Source organism: Crocuta crocuta, unplaced genomic scaffold (genome assembly GCF_008692635.1).
Source record: "Crocuta crocuta isolate KB4526 unplaced genomic scaffold, BGI_CrCroc_1.0 scaffold147, whole genome shotgun sequence".
In the NCBI taxonomy this organism is placed as follows: Eukaryota; Metazoa; Chordata; class Mammalia; order Carnivora; family Hyaenidae; genus Crocuta; species Crocuta crocuta.
Genome location: NW_027532594.1, coordinates 4,218,952 through 4,237,650, shown reverse-complemented (window position 1 = coordinate 4,237,650; position 18,699 = coordinate 4,218,952). Strand labels below are relative to the sequence as shown.

The window sequence follows — 18,699 nt, the reverse complement described above, 5'->3', positions numbered from 1 at the left end:
TTCCCAGGGAACTCACTCGTAATTCCCACGGCGGAGGTCGTCCGTCTTTCTGCTGTGTGAATGAAGTAACTACTCAGACTTCTAGAACGCAGGGAACTCCCAAAGCGATGGGAGACCGAGGGCCAAGACCCCCGAGATTCAGCTGTTCAAAGCGCTGGACGCCTGTTATTCACAGGGTGGGAGAGCCTCCGCTCTGTGNCGGCGTTGAGTACCTTGGGGTTTGTGGGGCCGGCGATGGAGCTAGACGCGCCAGTCGCGTGGCGGAGGTCGTCGCTTCTGCCGCGGCTGCTGCTGGTGCCGCTTCTCTGGTCGGGGCTGGCTCTGGGCGCGCTCGCCGTGGTCAGCAGCCCCCACAGGGTCCTCCACGACCTCCTCTCGGAGCAGCAGTTGCTGGAGGTGGAGGACTTGTCTCTGACCCTGCTGCAGGGCGGAAGGCTGGGGCCGCTGTCGCTACCCCCGGACCTGCCGGATCTGGATCCCGAGTGTCGGGAGCTGTTACTGGACTTCGCCAACAGCAGCGCAGAGCTGACCGGGTGCTTAGTGCGCAGCGCCCGGCCGGTGCGCCTCTGTCAGACCTGCTACCCTCTCTTCCAACAGGTCGCCAGCAAGATGGACAACATCAGTCGAGCCGTAGGGGTGGGTAGAGGAGCACTACTCCGGACCTCCGGCGTGGAGGGTTCGGAAAGGAGGATGTAATGATGGTTACCCTGGGGGCCTCAGTTTCCCTGCTTGTAAGAAAGGGGAGTTGGACTGGGATTGTGGAGTTTGGGGCATCAGAAGAGTGGGTGGCATTATAGGGCTTGGAGTTTGGATTTTTGCCTCCGTGGCTGCTGTTGGGCAGCTAGGTACATATTTACAGATAGGATGGTTATTTTTCTTGAGGCTTCTACACCCTTAGCCCTGCCTTTCCTTTCCCTTCCCTCCTTTACCCTCTTCACCCCACTCCAAAACAGCTTCTTCTCATCACTACCTGGTGTTCCCAGGAAGAGCCCTTTCCTGAAACCCCAAGTAGAGCGGAGAAACTATATAGCGTGTGGCGGTGGTTAGGAAGCTTGAGCTTTGTAGCAGAAAATATCAGATGCACCACTTTATAGCAGCTTCGTCTTGGATTAATTATTTTATAGTCTTAGTTTCCCCCTCTGTAAAATGAAACAAACAAACAAACAAACAACCCACCCGCCTGTTGTAACTGTCACAAGGATTACAAGAGCTAACAAATGAAAGTTTATCTTTTAGCCATTTAGTCTGGTCAAATAACTTACATTCCCTATGTCTATTTTTCTTATCTGTAAGATGAAAGGAACGCTTAGAAAAGTAGCACATAATAATAGCTCTCAGTAAATGGGAGTTAAAATTTTAGGAAATGATAGACTTGCCCTCCATTCCTGGTACCCTTAGTGCTTTTCTGGTCATGTGGTAGGTCCTGAGAAGGGTTTAATAGAAAGAGGAAGGAAGGAAAGTAGGAAGAAAAAAAGAGAAAGAATACATGTTCCTACGAATAAGAAATCTATAGGGTTTAGAATAGGAAAGGATAAGAATGCGCTGGTAGGAGTCATGAGGTGTAGGCCCGATATGCCTTGTAATGGAAAAACATGAGGAATTACATTAGGATTGTGGAGGGGAGGGAGAAAGTTCCTCTTGTATTGAAGGGACAAGTAGTCTCACGAAAATGTGATTGGAATTATTTCATAAATCATAGTTGATCTGACAAATAACTTATATAGAGTTGCATCCTGCTTTAAGTCAGCCTGATATTACTTAACATAAATCTTTTTTTTTTTACATATATAGGAAATTTATTTGCATTAAATAAATTATGAGGTCAGTCTTCCTGTAAAGAGCTAGTTTTCAAGGTAGTTGTCAAGTTTGGGAAAAAACAATGGAAACCAATAAATCACCAAAGTAGCAATTAGTAAAAGTTTGTCCTGCACACACCAAAAAAAAAGACAGTTTGTAAACTGGAGCACTCAAATCAAAACATGAAATGAGGCTAAGAGATACATTGTTATAAAGCAGTGTACATAGTAGAGAACAGTGACTGTTAATTCTTCACAGTGTTGGTTACAATATAGGAATTTTCTTTTTATTTTTCATAGGAATTTTCTAAAAGAGAATTGGTTAGTGGTTACTTCATATCAATTTTGGGGAACAGTTTAAGTCTGGCTTATGGTTTTCAAAGTGATAAGCAAGAAGTAGCCCAGGTCAAGGTAGCCTCGCTGGTCTTGCAAAGTAAGCTAAATTAAGTTTTTGTTTGTATGACTAAACTGGTTTTGTCTGATCAGGGAATTTCAAGTCTGGTCTCCATTTGTGTTTGATTTTAACACTGTTTAAGTAAATTTAGGCTTACTGCAATATTTTTCAGGCATGCTTCTATTAGGTATAACAAGGCAGGTACCTGTCTATCTTCCTGTGATTTTATTTGATTTTGTTTTTTTAATGTTTTTTAAAATTTATTATTGAGAAGCAGAGAGAAACAGAGCATGAGCATGGGAAGGGCAGAGGGAGGGAGAGACCCAGAATCTGAAGTAGGCTCCAGGTTCTGAGCTGTTAGCACAGAGCCTGCTGTGGCACTTGAACTCACGAATCGTGACATCATGACCTGAACTGAAGTACCATACTTAACCAACTGAGCAACCCAGGTGCCCCTCTTCCTATGATTTCAGCACCCAAGACTTCACAATAGCAAGGTATGATAGAACATCATAATCTGTTTTGAGCGATTAGGTGGGTTGTTTTGGGTCAAGATGACTCAGTCATGATGTAAAGCTTGAATATTTTGAGGGAGCAAATGCTTTCCTCATTTTGTAGATACTGTGGAATTAAGAGGTTAAAAAGTTACATTAAACTCTAGTGGTACCAGTCACCCATTCTGTGTATGAATTTCCACATGAATTCCTCACTGCCCAAGGGAGGCTTCCCAGTGTGGGGGATGGCAGAAACTTCCTTCCTCTCATTTGTGCCTCTCAGATTCTACCAGTGATCTGGGCACCAGACTCACCTAACCCTTGTGTGAAAGGAAGAGAGTAAAGAGATTTTTAAAAGGCAGAAAAACCCTTCACGCAATCTGGAATTCCTCTCCAACTCATCCTAGATCTTGACCTCTTTCCCTTTCCTCAGTAGTAGAGCTGGATGTGCTTTGCTAGCTCAGAAGCATGATTTTTACAGTTCTGAGTTACTTCATGGATTTTATAGGCTTCCTTGGATTGGTTCCGGAATTGAATCATCATGTGTGATAATGAACTTCTGGAAAAAAAAGTGTTCTGAGTTTCTTACGAATGAACTGGAAGGAATCAGTTGTCCATTCTGTGTGTGTGTGTGTGTATGTGTGTAGGGGTGTTTATTTCTCAAGAGTAATGTATTTTGCTTGACTCACATAAACTCAGTCTTTCATTTAAATCTGTTTAATCAGCAGGCGCATGTTATTTTTAAATATTGGGCTTGTAAAACAATACAGGAGGAAAAGAAGGATAAGGCCCAAGCTCCAAACTCTCAGTGTAGTTGGGGAAATAGACTTCTTTTGTTAAAAAAAAAAAAAAAAAAGGAAAAATCATCAGTGTGAATGTTATAATTGGTACAATAGCAATTTACAGCAGAAGGGTGAAGGAGATACTGAATTAAAGGAGGGGACAGAACAAGGGGGCATTAATCAGAGAAAACCTATGAGCTGAATTTTGAATAAGATATCCTTTACCATCTCTTTAGGCTGAATCCATGTCCATGGATTGATTGGGGCGGGGGGAGTATAATAAGGAGAAAAATAATCTAAAGTAGAAATTAGCAAGCTATTTTTCTGGTACAGCAAGTTAATTCATTTAACTATAGTAGAATTGTCTGATATGAATTCTGTTTTCTTGTCACTTCCTCTTGGAATTACTGAGACAAGGACCATGTGTAGTTTTATTATCTGAAGGTAAAGAACACAGAACTGACTGATTCCCTCTTTAGAGTCATACTTTCTTCTTTTAATTTAAATGGATAGTGGTTTCATTGAGCTGTTCAGCATCCTCAGAGAAGTTGCCAGGATGTTTTGGCCTCACAAACTCTGAATTGCCTAGCTCTATTTCATTCTACTTGGTTTGTTTAAAGTATACACAGGTAGACATAAATATAGATATAGATATATGCATAGGCATATATCTATCTAAGGTGCTAGTGATTAGGGGTATGTATCTGGAAGTGTTCAACATACTTTTTTGTGTATATATTAATACACAAATTCTTAAGAATATAGGGGGGAAATCAGAACATAGAATAACATAATAATCAGTATCTTTCATTAGCGATCAGAAAATAATGCTTCTAATGCATTCATTCAGGGAAATTATTGAGTACCTATTATGTACAGGCTGGTAGTAGTTACATGAGAGAAAGTGGAGGAGACGGAGACTGAGGAGGTTAGGGGCAGAGTAGGTATGGAGAGGTAAATTAAGAGACTCTTCTGGTGTTGTGGTAAATGTTAGCTAGACCATTGTGATGGGGAGAAATGGACACATTTCAGAGCTGTGTAGAATGTAGACTTGACAAGACTTGGTAGTTAATCTGGGGAGGTTCTTGAAGTCCCAGTGTTTATGGCATTCCCTTACACTTTCTGTGTCCTCAGGATTCTTACAGTGCCTACTAAGTAGTAGGAGTTAAATAGCTTTGAAAGAATGAAGGGTCAGCATGACTTAATTCCTTGCTTGGGACAGAAGGGAAAAAGGAATAGATAAGGATCTATTAATATGATTATTATTAAATAATTATTATTAAAAATAATTTAGGGACTTGGATTCGTTTATTTGCAGTGTGAGCTTCATTATTAAAATGATCTGTGGAAAGCATTATTTTATCTGGGTATAAACTATGTGGGTACAAACTGGATGTGTCACATTGTCTTGTGAATTATAAGATTTTTGCACCAAAAATTGTCCAGAAAATGAAACTCCAATGTTTTGTGATCATTTACCCACCGGATTAAGGAAATTATGTAAATAATATATGTTCATTGTAGACAAATTTAAACAGTGTAAATGAGGCAAAAAAGAAAATAAAAATCACCATATTTCTGTTATTCAGAGATAACCAGTGCTACATTTTGATGAAAGCTTTCCGGAATTTTTTCCTATGTATAAAAAGAAATATGACACACACAGTTTGGTCTAAATGGTTGAGACTGCTTAATAGAAGCAAGTGTTTATTTAAGAAGCAAAGATTTTATTACCTTGCTAGTGAACCTAGTACCAATAAATATTAGCTGCTTTTGCTTTATGGTTAGTAATGATATCATTATTTGCTTATAGCAAACAAACAGTTAAAATGCTTCTAATAAATATTTTAATTATTTTTATGAGATCTTTTGCCTTATATTGTTGTTTAGGAAGTCTGAAAGTACTCAGATTGTATTTTTCTACCTTTTTGTTGTTGTTACAGAATACGTCAGAGAGTCATAGTTGTGCCAGAAGCCTCTTAATGGCAGATAGAATGCAAATAGTTGTGATTCTGTCAGAGTTTTTTAATTCCACGTGGCAGAAGGCAAATTGTGCAAGTAAGTAATTCTTTCATTTTCATGTTGCAGTTATGGTTCAATAGTATAGATGTCAGATTTTATTTTAGTGAATTTTGAGATCTTTGAGGCTAGATAATACTTTTTATTACTAAGCTCGCATCATGGTTTATTAGTGGGAATTACTTGGGCAAATACTGAAAGGCAGAAAAGTGTAGCAGTTAACGGGATAAGTTTGGCAGTCAGACAGATCTGGCCTTGATTCTAAGCTCTGCCACTTTGCTAACCTTGACTTACTGGCAGTCAGATCTTGGGCATGTAACTTTGCCCCCTGCACCTTTAGTTTCTTCATCTGATTTGGGGGTAAGTTGGGAGTAATAATAGCTTATATGATTGTTTTTAGGATTAAGTGAAAAAATATTGTGTAAAGAACTTAGCTGGGTAGCTGGCACATAGTTAATGTTGAGGAAACATTTACTGTTTAATGTAATAATTATGATGTTTATAATCTGTCAAAAGGAGGTGGTGGGAGGTGATAACATCTGTTCCACCAGTTCTGCAGGTTTATATGTATTTGTATAATATAGTGAGATCTGTTTTCAGGCACTCTTCGGGAAAATTAAAACCATTATTTCAATTTGTAAGTATTTTCAATACCAGCTGTGTACTAGGCAGTTCTTATTTTCCATGTCTTATAATTTAATGATGGAGAAAGTTATATTACAGGATAACCTAAGGTACATAAATAAATGATTTAATAAGGTTATCGAATACTTGGGGGACATAGAAAATATATTGGGGAGAATTTGAAATGACACTTCCTAGAGTAGGTACCTTTTGATCTTATTTCTTTATGGCTAGGTGTGATTTCAAGAAGTAGATGAGAGGAAGGACACTGCAGAGAGCAAGGCACCATGGACAGAGGTGTAGGAGTTGTAGTGTTCCAGGGTCTGGAAGCACAATGGGAGATAAAGTTGGAAAAGGAAAGTAGGACCTTGACTGATGCAGTAGTTTATTGCCAGTATATTATTAAGAAATGGTTACATAGTATAGTATGTTGGACATACTATACATGAAATATTAAAGGCAGTAAAGACAACTACAGGTTAAAAATTTTTTTTAAACATTTAACCTAAGGCTTTCCAAGCTGTTCTTGTTTTATTTTCTTTATTTCATTAAAAAAATATTATTGAAGTATAATTGACCTACAATGTTATATTAGTTTCAGGGGTGCAACTTAGTGATTTGACAATTCTATACATTATTCAGTGCTCACCATGGTAAGTACAGTCACTATCTGTTTCTTTTTTTTTTTTTTTATGGCTTGATAAACCTAACTTTATTTTTATTTCTTTTATTTTTTAATTTTTAATTTTATTTATTTATTTTTACTACAAAGACCATTTATTTTTTCTTTTTATGGAACCCCATTGGAAGAGGAAGAGAGAGACCAATGAGGAAGTTACTACAATAGTTTAGGCAAAAAGCAAAGAAAGCACAATGTAGAACACAGGCAGGGGAAATTGACAGGATTTAAAATCTGTATACCTGTAAGTCATTAATGAGTTCAACTTTTCTAAGACTTGTCTTTTTGTTTAGTTCGTATGAGAAAAACTGTAAATGGCAAAAAGACCCCTGTTAAGTTTCTTTTCCTTTGCAGTATACCATGGTATATTGAATATTGAGTCTCTTATTTTGTCTCTATAAATTCAGATTTTCNAGCTTTACTTTTTTGGTGTAAACATTTCTAGTATAAATATGATTGAACATAATTTATATATAGTTGGTATTCAAAATGATTGAACAGAGTTTGCTTATCCTATATAGGAGAACTGTTTTTAAGTATGCTTAAACCCTTAAAAAATCCATTAATATAGGGGCGCCTGGGTGGCTTAGTCGGTTAAGCGTCCGACTTTCGCTTGGGTCATGATCTCGCGGTTCGTGGGTTCGAGCCCCGCGTCGGGCTCTGTGCTGACTGCCAGCTCAGAGCCTGGAGCCTGTTTAAGTCTGTGACTCCCTCTCTCTCTGACCCTCCCCTGCTCATGCTGTCTCTACCTCTCTCCTAGAAATAAATAAAACATTTAAAAAAAAATCCATTAATATAGAAAAATATGTTAATTGTAAGTAATTTAAAATTAATTAGAATAAGTGGGAAAGGTATTGGGTTTCACTTCTTTTGACTAGTGTGACAATTTTTTTTAAATGTTTTATTTATTTCTGATAGAGAGAGAGAGACAGCAGGAGCAGGGGAGGGTCAGAGAGAGAGGGAGACACAGAGTCTGAAGCAGGCTCCAGACTCTTGAGCCGGCTGTCAGCACAGAGCCCGATGCAGGGCTTGAACCCACAAACCACGAGAACATGACCTGAGCCGAAGTCAGATGCCCAACCCAGATGCCCAACTGACTGAGCCACCCAGGCGCCCCATGGTGTGACTTAATTTTTATACTTGAGAGGCAAAGCATCTTTTGTTTAAAAGTTATTTTGTGACAAAGACTTCCCTAATGCAAAGTAGCTTTCTTCTCCAGTTAGTTAAAAAAGAAATAAACCTTTTGCCGCATATTTACTTGATATGGTAGTTATAAAACTCTTTCTTTCAAATTAATTTTTAGGATATATTTGTTTTTCTGTGACCCATCCTATCTTGTAAATATTCCTTAATTGAACTTCTTTTGAAGAACAAATGAAATGCTTATTTCCTAATTAAAATTAATTTGGCCAAGACATATGGTCAGGTAAAAGAAGCAAGGTGCAGAGAAGTATGACATCTTTTGAGGAATTAGGAAACTAAGAAGACTTAGTTTTCATCATACTTAACATTTGTACCCTTTAGATTTTATGCCATATGCATTTAATACCTATTCAAAAATACATTTAAAAATTTTAACATAATGTCCAAATTTAGAGTATTTATATGTAAGCATTATGCGTTAAAAAAATTATCTTCCATTCATTTTTTCATTCCTGTTTTAAAATTTCATCATAACTTATGTTCTATATTTTAAGTGGAAATAAAATAGTTCTATAAGTATGTACTCCTCAACTGTTTTGTACATTCTAAAATAATCATCTTAACTAAAATTAATAATCTCTACCAAAATTACCTGGAAACTTCTGATTATGCTCTTTGGAAGCATATTTAATAAAGGTAATGTGAACATTTTCTGAAAATTTTAAGGAATTGTTCAAATAACTTTAATTTTTTAACAAAATTTAATAAAGCATTCTTACTTGAGCAGCATAATCTTCTCCTGCAAAGTAGTGAGGAAGGAAATAGGAAAGAAAGAAAAAATGAGGAGTTAAAGAAGGTGAGCAACAAGTTAGCAGTTAATATTTCTCAGGGTGCCTGGCTGGCTCAGATGGTAGAGTGTGTGACTCTTGGTCTCAGGGTTTTAAGTTCAAGCCCCACATCAGGTGTAGACATTACTTAAAAATAAAATCTTAAAATGAAAGTAAATAAATAGATGGATAGATAAGTAAATAAAATTTCTCAATTTTTGTGTCTCATTTGAGCTTCACAATAAGCCCTATGGCGGTAGAGTGAGGGCTCAGAGAGTGTGATGAACTGCAGATTCAGAGTCTAGAACTAAATTCGAGTTAATGCCTAATTTAGTTTTTTGAAGTGCTTTTTGACAAATTCATTGCACAGTCTCTAAGAAATACAAATACATTGGAATTAACCCACAAAAGTTTAACATTTATGCTGTATATATGCTTGTTATTATGGAAAGCCTATCTTTTACTACAAATATAAATGTAAAATAAAATAGTCTTTGTATAAAGAACAATTAATACTACATAGAATTAAAATTAGATAATGTGAAAAAAATTTTAAGAGTTGCACATTTTCTGTGAGATTGACACACTGCCCAGTGCGCTAAGAAGGCACTAGAGTTGCACATTTTCTAGAAAAATGTTAATGTTCAGCAATGATCCCATGTCAGGTTCTCATGAAATTGCATCTCTAGCAACCAGACCTATTAAAACACTGATTTCATGGAATCTTTACTCTTTTATTTTCTTAACATTTTTAAAAATGTTTTATTTATTTCTGAGAGAGAGAGACAGTGTGAGCAGGGGAGGGTCAGAGAGAGAGGGAGACACAGAATCTGAAGCAGCTTCCAGGCTCTGAGCTGGCTGTCAGCACAGAGACTGATGTAGGGCTTGAACCCATGAACCATGAGATCATGACCTGAGCCGAAGTCGGATGCTTAACCAACTGAGCCACCCAGGTACCCCATACTCTTTTATTTTCTTATTGAATGATAATAAAGTGTTCGATTTACTTGTTCACTTGAAAGAAAATCTGTTACCTACCTTCCCAGTCATTGTTTTTTTGAATCACTGACCTTTAAAAATATGTAAAAGAGTACAAGGGGTGTTTAGTCTTTTAATAAATGGAAGACAACAGTCCTATTATGTAATAATTTCAAAGGAATTGCCTGGTCAGAAGTTTGCCTGGATGTTGTAATTTTGTATTGTATGAGACCAGAATATGCCACCCCAAAATACACCTCTTTGGCATAAGGATTATTTTGAGCTGATTTTTTTTGATAAACAGCAGACACAGGAGAAGCTCTGAAGACAGAATAGAAGTAACCATTTTATGAGGTAAATTTGTATTAATTAAGGAAACCTCCATTTGTAAGATTATTTCCTTCTCTGTACCAAGAAAAGGATGACTCCAAATCACAAAAGGATATTAAAAATGGAGAAGCCAGGGACATGTATCTGCATAACAAACCTTACACTTGTTTACCATGATTCTCCTGGTCACTTCGTCATAACTGGCCTCCCTCATACTCTTCTTTCTTTGGTTTTAGCTGAAGGTGGCATTTAAGCCTGAATTCTAAGCCAACTCTTTGAGTTACTTATGTCTGCTATGTGTATATAAAAGATACAAGTTAATAAACTTCCATTTTTCTCCTGTTATCTGTCTTTTGTTAAAGGAGCCCCAGCTGAGAACTTAGTAAAATAGAGGGAAAATTATTTTTCTCCTCTACAGTATATACATTAAAATCACAATATAAATTTTCAAAAATATTTTCTGGATTATTTGCCTTTTTATTTAAATACAAAAAAGACTGCTCAGTTTTCTCAGAATTTGTGTGAAATTATTAAACTCAAGCCGCTAACCCATTTGTTTCCATTACCTTTTTTTTTTATGATCTAGTTATTAAATTTGCAAATACACCTCTGATAAGTGAGGCCAGCAATAGGAGTCTTTAATGGTGAATGATATGGAGTCTATTTAGTCTAGCACCTAAAAGATTAAATGGGAAGGAAAAAAGTTACAAAGAATGAACAAAAGCTACTGATGTGTTTTAAAAGTTTGTTTTTAATGGAGACTTAAGCCAATATGTAATCCATTTTGTAGGAATGTATATTTTGATACAAAATGACTGTTTTTTCCCCATCTTCTCTGTTAGCAAATGCAAAACTATAATTATATAGGTAAAAATCTTTCAAAGGGCTGTTTTTAAAATGGAATGTTATTTAAAATATAAAATATTAAAAAATTATAAAATCTTATTTAAAATATAAGAGCTTAAATTTTGTTTTAAAAATATTAAAATTAATACACTGCCAAAAAACACCTTTCCTTTCTATTTGATCTAGCTCAGATTGACACCAAGTCTCTGCATTTTTAGCTGATGAAAAGAAGGCTAGAAACCCAATAAAAAAGAGAGTGTTATCCATGTACCACTTCCACCTCTTTTATCTTTAGAATTCCTATGTCTTTGAATAATATTAGTCTTGGTAGGAAAGATGGTTTTGTAAATGGATGGAGACTCGAATTCAGCTCTTAAAATTCATTTTACAAACAACATGGAAACTAGTTCTTATGGAGAGTATCTGCTAAGTAGTAAAGGAAATATGTAAAACTTTCTTGTCTATAGAATTTTAAATATTTCTCTTTTTAAAGTTTATTTTCAGAGAGAGGAAGACAGAAAGTGCATGTGCGTGAACAGGGGCAGAGTGAGAGGGGGAGAGAGAATCCCCAGCAGGCTCTGCACTCTGCGCAGAGCCCAACACGGGGCTTGGTATCACAAACTGTGAGATTGCGACCTGAGCCAAAATCAAGAGTCAGATACTTAATCCATTGAGCCACCCAGGCGCCCCTCTCCTGTACAGAATTTTAAGCTGTTATCAGAAGTATATTGTTAACATAGGAATAGCCTTGTTATTGACATGCTTTTTAGTTATCCTATGCGTATGACAGTTGAGTAATTACCAGGGTCACAAGCTTTGATGAGACCATCGATTGTTTTATGATAAAGTGTTTTGGTTCTTTGTTTTTTCTTTTTTTCTTGTTCAACTTTATTTAAATATAATTGACATATAAGTTTAAGAGTATTGATTTGATATATGTTGCAAAATGATTACCCCCATGGTTGTTAGGTAATAACTCCAACATGTTACATAATTTTTTTTTGTGGTCAGAATGTTTAAGATTTACTCTCTTAGCCACTTTCAGATATATAAATATATAAGACAGTATTGTTAACTATACTCACCATGCTGTACATTAGATTCCTAAAACTTACTCATCTTATAACTGGAAGTTTGTATCCCTTGACCAACATCTCCCTATTTCCTCTAGCCCCTGGTGACAATGATCCTTCTCTGTGAATTAAGCTCCTGTTGACTATATATGCTGGGGTTTATTTCTGGACTCCGGATTCTATTCCATTGGTCTCCTTTCCTGTGATGAGACTCAATCTTACCTAATTGATGAAATTCCCAGGGAAGAGAATTCTGCCAACTGAGGATCTTTTGGAAGATTTGTCTTTGGGCAGATAAGGGCAATTCACCGAAAGCTCTCTCCATTTGTTATTGAAATTTTCAAGTGACTTCAGCTCAAAATAATCCTTATGGCAAAGAGGCATATTTTAGAAAGGCATATTCTATCATCATTCACTTACTATATCTTAATTGTTTAAAAGTCAATAATAAAACTTCATGGTTAGCCAGAAGTTTAGTTAACCAGAACCCCTCTTTCACGTATTTTATCTACATGGCAATTTACTAAGCATTAGGCTGACTTATTTGTATCTTATAATTTAAAATGTCTTTGTTTTCATACTCATTAAACTTAATTACATTCTTGAGGCGCAAAGTTCTCATAGTTTATACTATGTTTTCTGAAGCTTGCCCAATTTTTCAGAAATTGGTAATTGTTTCTGTTGTTCTCTATAAAACTAGTTTTGTAAAACAGCAGAGATCTTTATACAAATTCCTAATGGATGCCAAATACTTTATCTAAAGATGTATAATAATTTCTGTCATGATAATTTAGGTCTCTGTGTTTTAACTTGGATCCTCCACACCTTTAAGAATGCCTCTTGAGCTGGTGCTTTGAGCCCTCACTAAGAAAGAAGCTATGCTAATCTGTCCTTGATGAGACTGCATTGATTATCTGAGATGTGGAAAATTCATAATAACCACTTCACTTGGTGCTTATAGGAAGCTTTATTATTACTAATATTTCTTAACTTACTAATTTCTAAAATATATAGCTTCACACTGCTTATAACATTATGCTCCCAATTCCTGCAAAAGCACAAAAGAGGAGTATTACTGGAGTTCCTTTATTTTAAATCAGAAAGTCAGGGTGCTTTAACGATGAAGACATTTTTAACCCTATTGAATGAATGAACTCCTTTGTGCTTTATAATGCCACTTGATCATTGAAAAATTTTTGATGGTACTGCGTTAATGTGGTACTTAACAAGATGACCAGTCTTTATTAGCTTTTAGTTTAAGTTTCACATTATTTTAAATGAAAAGGAATGGCTGTCAGTAAAATAGAAGAGACTAAGTTCTTTTGTTCAGAGAAGCTTCCTTTATAAATTATTTTTTCACTTGTTTTTATTTTCCATAATTATCCTATGTTTTTAATAAAAAATTATTTCAGTTACATGCTTTGTATAGAAGAAATTGCCACTGCTCTCTCATATTCATGTGCTTTCTACTGCTTTTGTAGGCAGTACAAGGGACACACCCACACCCACATTTATCCCTTTACTGTGTGTGTCAGGTACCATGACATGGTTCATTAACACAGATGTGCAATTGCTGTGGGTGAAGTTGTATTTCCTCTACTCCCTGCAAAATGTCAACTATGAAAACTGAAAACCTGTTTAATCTTTTAGGCCAGTATATTAATATTCTGCATGTTTTTAGTTGTGTTTTTTCTATATATACTGCCTTCATGTATGTAGAACACATAATACTTGTTTGAATAAAGAATTATTGTAGTTTGAAACAGAAGATGATAGCTTGAGAGACAAATGACAGTTTATAATTGTTGTTTGAGATATATTAATATGTGTTTTTGTTTGTTTGACAGATTGTTTAACAAACACAAGCGAAGAGTTATCAAATAGCACACTCAATTTCCTCAGTCTATTTAATCAGACCTTGGCCTGCTTTGAGCATTACCTTCAGGTATTTTATATATGATACTTGAAATTAAAATGCTGTCTTGTACAAATGAGTAATAAATAATTTTAAAAATGTTTTAGTATTAATTATTGATCTTTATCTTTACATGCAATGTAGAAGAGTAAGTAGACCTAGATTTCTGCTAAATTCTTACATTACTAGCCTTTAGGCAAATCATCAAGACTTTAGTTTTCTTACTTGTAAGGTGGGAACAGTAAAATCTACCCTGTCTGCCTTTAAGTATTTTGTAGTGACGATCCAATGAGAAACTGAGTATGAACACTGTTACTTAGGTATGTGATTATTTAATTAAAACACTATGTTGTTCTCTCTGACAGTAATTTACCTTGACTTTGTTTATGCAAAAGGTGTTATGTACTGCAATAAATGCTTCTGCCTATAGGCAGCTTATTCTTTGCCTCAATATTTGATTAAATATATTTTACCTATTTAAAAAATCTTAAAAAAATTTTTTTTACTGTTTATTTTTGAGAGAAAGAGACATAGAGCAAGCAGGGGAGGAGCAGAGAGAGAGAGGCAGAATCTGAAGCAGACTCTAGGCTCTGAGCTGTCAGCACAGAGCCCGACGTGGGGCTTGAACCCACAAACTGTTGACATCATGATCTGAGCCGAAGTCAGATACTCAACCGACAGCCACCCAGGCGCCCCTAAAAAGAATATGTGTATAGGATGAAAAGTGATATTTATTTCTGTATTTGTTTATTTATTTTTAGGCCAAATTTGTTAGTATATTATGAAGAATATAAGCAAAAGTGCCATAACAGAGACCTCAAATAAGTATTACAAACAAGAATGGTCCACAGGTAGATGATAGGCAGCTGTATTCCACAAGGTGATTCTGGGACCTACATTGTTTATCCCTTTGTGCCCCCTCCCCTCGTTTAAGGAGTTGTATTAGGAGGCTCTCAGGACCCCATTTATTCTGTGAGAAGGGGAAAAGAAAGTGAAGGGCAAGGAGATTCCTTTTCAGGAAGTTTTGCAGAAGTTCCTGTGTCATCTATGTTTTTGTTTCATTGATAAGAACGTAGTCAGTAGCCATGTCTAGCTAGGTGACCAAGTGCCTTGCTGAAACCCCCAGACAAGTTCTGTTACCTAGATTTCTATGTATCTATGTAAGCTGTCCCTAAGTTTCTACATATGATTTTATTTTGGATGAATTTACCTTGTGCTTTTGAAAGTATTGATTTTATTATTTTGTTGCTATGTTGTAGGGATTATAAAGGTTTATGAGTTTGATGTCTTTTTAGATTGTATTTTTATTATAAATATATAAAANATATATCTTTATTGCATTTTTAATCTTTTTTATACAGTTAAAAATATTTCTAATATAAGTAGCATATATGTATGGATTTTATTTTGTACTTAACGTAGAGTCTATCTTTTAGTAGATGAATGTGACCAATTCACATGTATTGTGCTATTATTTTAGGTCTAATTCCTGCCACCCAATTTTCTCTTTTTGGTTTTTTTTTCCTTTTTCATGACTTTTGCTGGAATGACCTGTTTCTCAATTTTTTTCTCTATTTGTAATTTAAATCTTATATATTCTATTCTGCCATCATAGTGTTTTTCTTTAACTTTTTAAAGAAGTATATTTGAATCTGTAGTTCTCTATCATAATAGCTACTTAGTCTTCCTAGATCAAGATAGAATCCCATATCCCATAATTTATATAAATACTCTGAAATTTAAAACTCAGATTTTTATTAAATTTGAAATATATCTTTTTCAAAACCCCTTACCTGCCCCAATAACTATTGTATTAGCAGTTATTCAGATTTTACTGTTTCAGCGCTCACTATCCTTTCCAGGCCTTTCTCTATCTTTCCCTATTTTGAGTTTTGATGTTTGACTAGACTCCTTTATATATTGTGTTAGAAGGATTTGGGAGATGCACTTTCTAAATCTTTGCATGTCTGAAATTATCCATTTGATGCCTTTACACGTAAGTATAATAGCTTGGCTAGGTTTATGATTCTAGAATCAGAATTCTTTTTCCTCAGTTCCCCATGAATTATTCTCCTTTATTTTTAGTGTTTCAGATAGAAATCAATGCCAGTTTGAACTGTTTTCATTTGTAGGTAACTTTCACTTAGTTTTTCTTTTGCTTTGCCTTATCTGGCCTTTCTCTCCTTATAACAGTCCTATTACGGATAATACTGAATCTTTTGGGTCTGGTTCCTCCATGTTCCTTTTTTCTCTTAAGTAATCTCTCCTTTTTTCCCTCTCTTTTTCTTTCTCTCTCTCTCTCTCTGGCTTTTCTTTTTGTGTTCTAGGAGAGGTCCTTGTCTAAATCACTAATTACATCCTCAGTGTGGCATTCTGCTTTTCATTGCTTCTATATTAATTTTTTTTGTTGTGAGGTATTTTTTAATTTTCAAGAATTTTTACTGCTCTAATAGGTGCTGTTTTTCTTACTGTTTTAAGTATAAGCTATGTCTATTGTAGGTAATCATTGGGAAATACAGATGAAAGAAGTGAAATGCCAGATTATTTTTAACTATCTCTTTACACATATATTCAGTCTCTCACTTTTGCTAAGTATATACCAGTTGAAAGCAATACCTTTTGGGACTTCTATATTTTCATGAGGCAGTCTGATTTTATTTTATCCCAGATATTTGCAAATAAATGTGGCAAATGATATGTATTATTTTTCCAGTCTTTTTATTAGGAAAAGAGTTAAAACTTACAGAAAAACTGAAAGAGTGTTATAATGAAGACTCATTATATGTATCACCCAGATTCAATAATTACCAACCTTTTGTCATATTTGCTTTATATATGTGTGGATATGTTTAGTTTTTTTGCTGAAGCATTTTAAATTAAATTGTAAAAGAATAATTTGATGACATTACTTATTTGCTTTTTAAAAAGTTTTAAAGTTTTAATTTTAGAATAATAGTAGATTTAGAACAAAATTGCAAAGATAGTACAAAATGTTCCCATATACCTCTCCTTCAGTTTCTACAATGTTAACATCTTCTATTGTTATAGTACAATTGTCACAGCTGAAAAACCAAGATTGGTGCATTACCACTAACTAAACTAGAGTTTGTTCACTAGTTTTTCCAGTAAAGTCATTCCTTCTCTATCCTGATTTCCAGATTGCATTTAGTTGTTCTGTTTCCTTAGTGAGCTAGTTTTACTCATAACACTTCTGACACCCAGTGTGTAGTGATTTTCCCACACCAACAGCCAATTTTCTGATTCTCTGACACCAACTAGGTGTCCTACAACTCAATTCTGATATTAACTACTTGGGATTAGTCTCAGACTCCACATATTTAAGGGCTCAGTCTCACAAGAAGCCCTTATTACTTCAGATGCCAATCACAAAGTGGCCAGGTTACCTACGCTTTCGTTAGAGTTGGCTACAAAGTCAAGGGGTTCCCGCAATTTGTCCCCTTTCAAGTTCAGTAATGTGCTAACTGGCTCACAGAATTCAGGTACACTTTTTCCTTATGTTTACTGATTATTACAAAGCATACAAGTCAGGAATAGCCAAGTGGAAGAGATGTGTAGGAGAAGGTGTGAGGGAGGGATGTGTGTGCAGACCTTCCATGCCCTCTCTGGGGATGCCATGCTCCCAGCACATTGCTGTATGCACCAACCCGGAAGCAAGCTCTTGGAACATTGAGGAATTTTTTTTATGAAGATTTCATTATGTAGGCATAATTGGTTACTTCAGCTACTGGTGTTTAACTCAGTCTCCAGCTCCTCTCCCCACCTCGGAAGTCAGAGGTAGTGCTAAAAGTACCAACCCCCAATCAATCATGCTTTGGTCTTTCTGGTGACCAGCCTTCAGCCTGAAGCTATATAGGACCCCCAGCCACCAGTCATTTCATTAGCATACAAAAGGCACTCTTATCACTAGGAATATTCCAGTGCCAGGAACCAGGAACAAAGGCCGACTATCTATTTCCCATTACACCACACTTAGCTACTGTGGTCCATGACAGTTTCTCAGTCTTGATCTGGTTTTCATGACTGATAATTTTGAGGAGTACTGGTCACCTCTTTTATAGAATGTCCCTCAGTTTGGGTTTGTCTAATGTTTCTTTCATGGTTACACTGGGACTATGGGTTTGGGGGAAGAACACTAAAGAACTGAAGCACCTCTCTCATTGCATCCTGTCAGAGGTACATGCTATCACCATGATTTATCCCTGATGATGTTAATCTTGATCACGTGGACAGGGTAGTGTTTTCTAGGTCTCTTTAATGCTTGCTAAGTTACCTTTTTCTTCTTTCCATATTCTATTCTTTGGAAGCAAGTTCCTGAGTAACAAGAATGGGGGTGGGGAAATTAAGATCTAAGTCTTGGAGGAGTGTTTACTTAAATTATTTAGAAATCTTCTGTAAGGAAGATTTGCCACTTTTTCCACATTTATTAAATTTATATCAATATGGGCTCATGGACATTTATTTCATACCTGGAGTTGTAATTCATCTTTAAAAGTTCTCTCCTGTATGCTGAATGAATTATTTTTCATTAGGGCATTTACTCTGATGTCTAGGTTTAATTTGTTTGCCCTTTGAATCATTTTATTTGCTTGTTTTTTTTTTCTTATTTACTTTGTTTTCTTTTTATGTCCATTTTTAGGCTCATCTTATTTTCTTTTTTTTAAATTTTTTAAAAAATATTTTTATTTATTTCTAGGAGAGAGAGAGAGAGACAGCGTGAGCAGGGGAGGGTCAAAGAGACAGGGAGATACAGACTCTGAAATAGGCTCCAGGCTCTGAGC

General features: G+C 35.7%; 1 protein-coding gene across 1 annotated transcript in view; it reads left to right on the top strand.

Moving 5' to 3' along the window:
* Positions 1 to 205: 205 nt before the first annotated feature.
* Positions 206 to 18,699, top strand: part of OSTM1 (osteoclastogenesis associated transmembrane protein 1) — a 33,192-nt gene continuing 14,698 nt past the window's right edge. Inside the window, exons 1-3 of the mRNA XM_077779992.1 lie at positions 206 to 636; positions 5,410 to 5,524; positions 13,833 to 13,930. Coding sequence (XP_077636118.1) covers positions 235 to 636; positions 5,410 to 5,524; positions 13,833 to 13,930 — 615 coding nt within the window. The 5' untranslated portion in view covers positions 206 to 234. The remainder of the gene's footprint in view (positions 637 to 5,409; positions 5,525 to 13,832; positions 13,931 to 18,699) is intronic.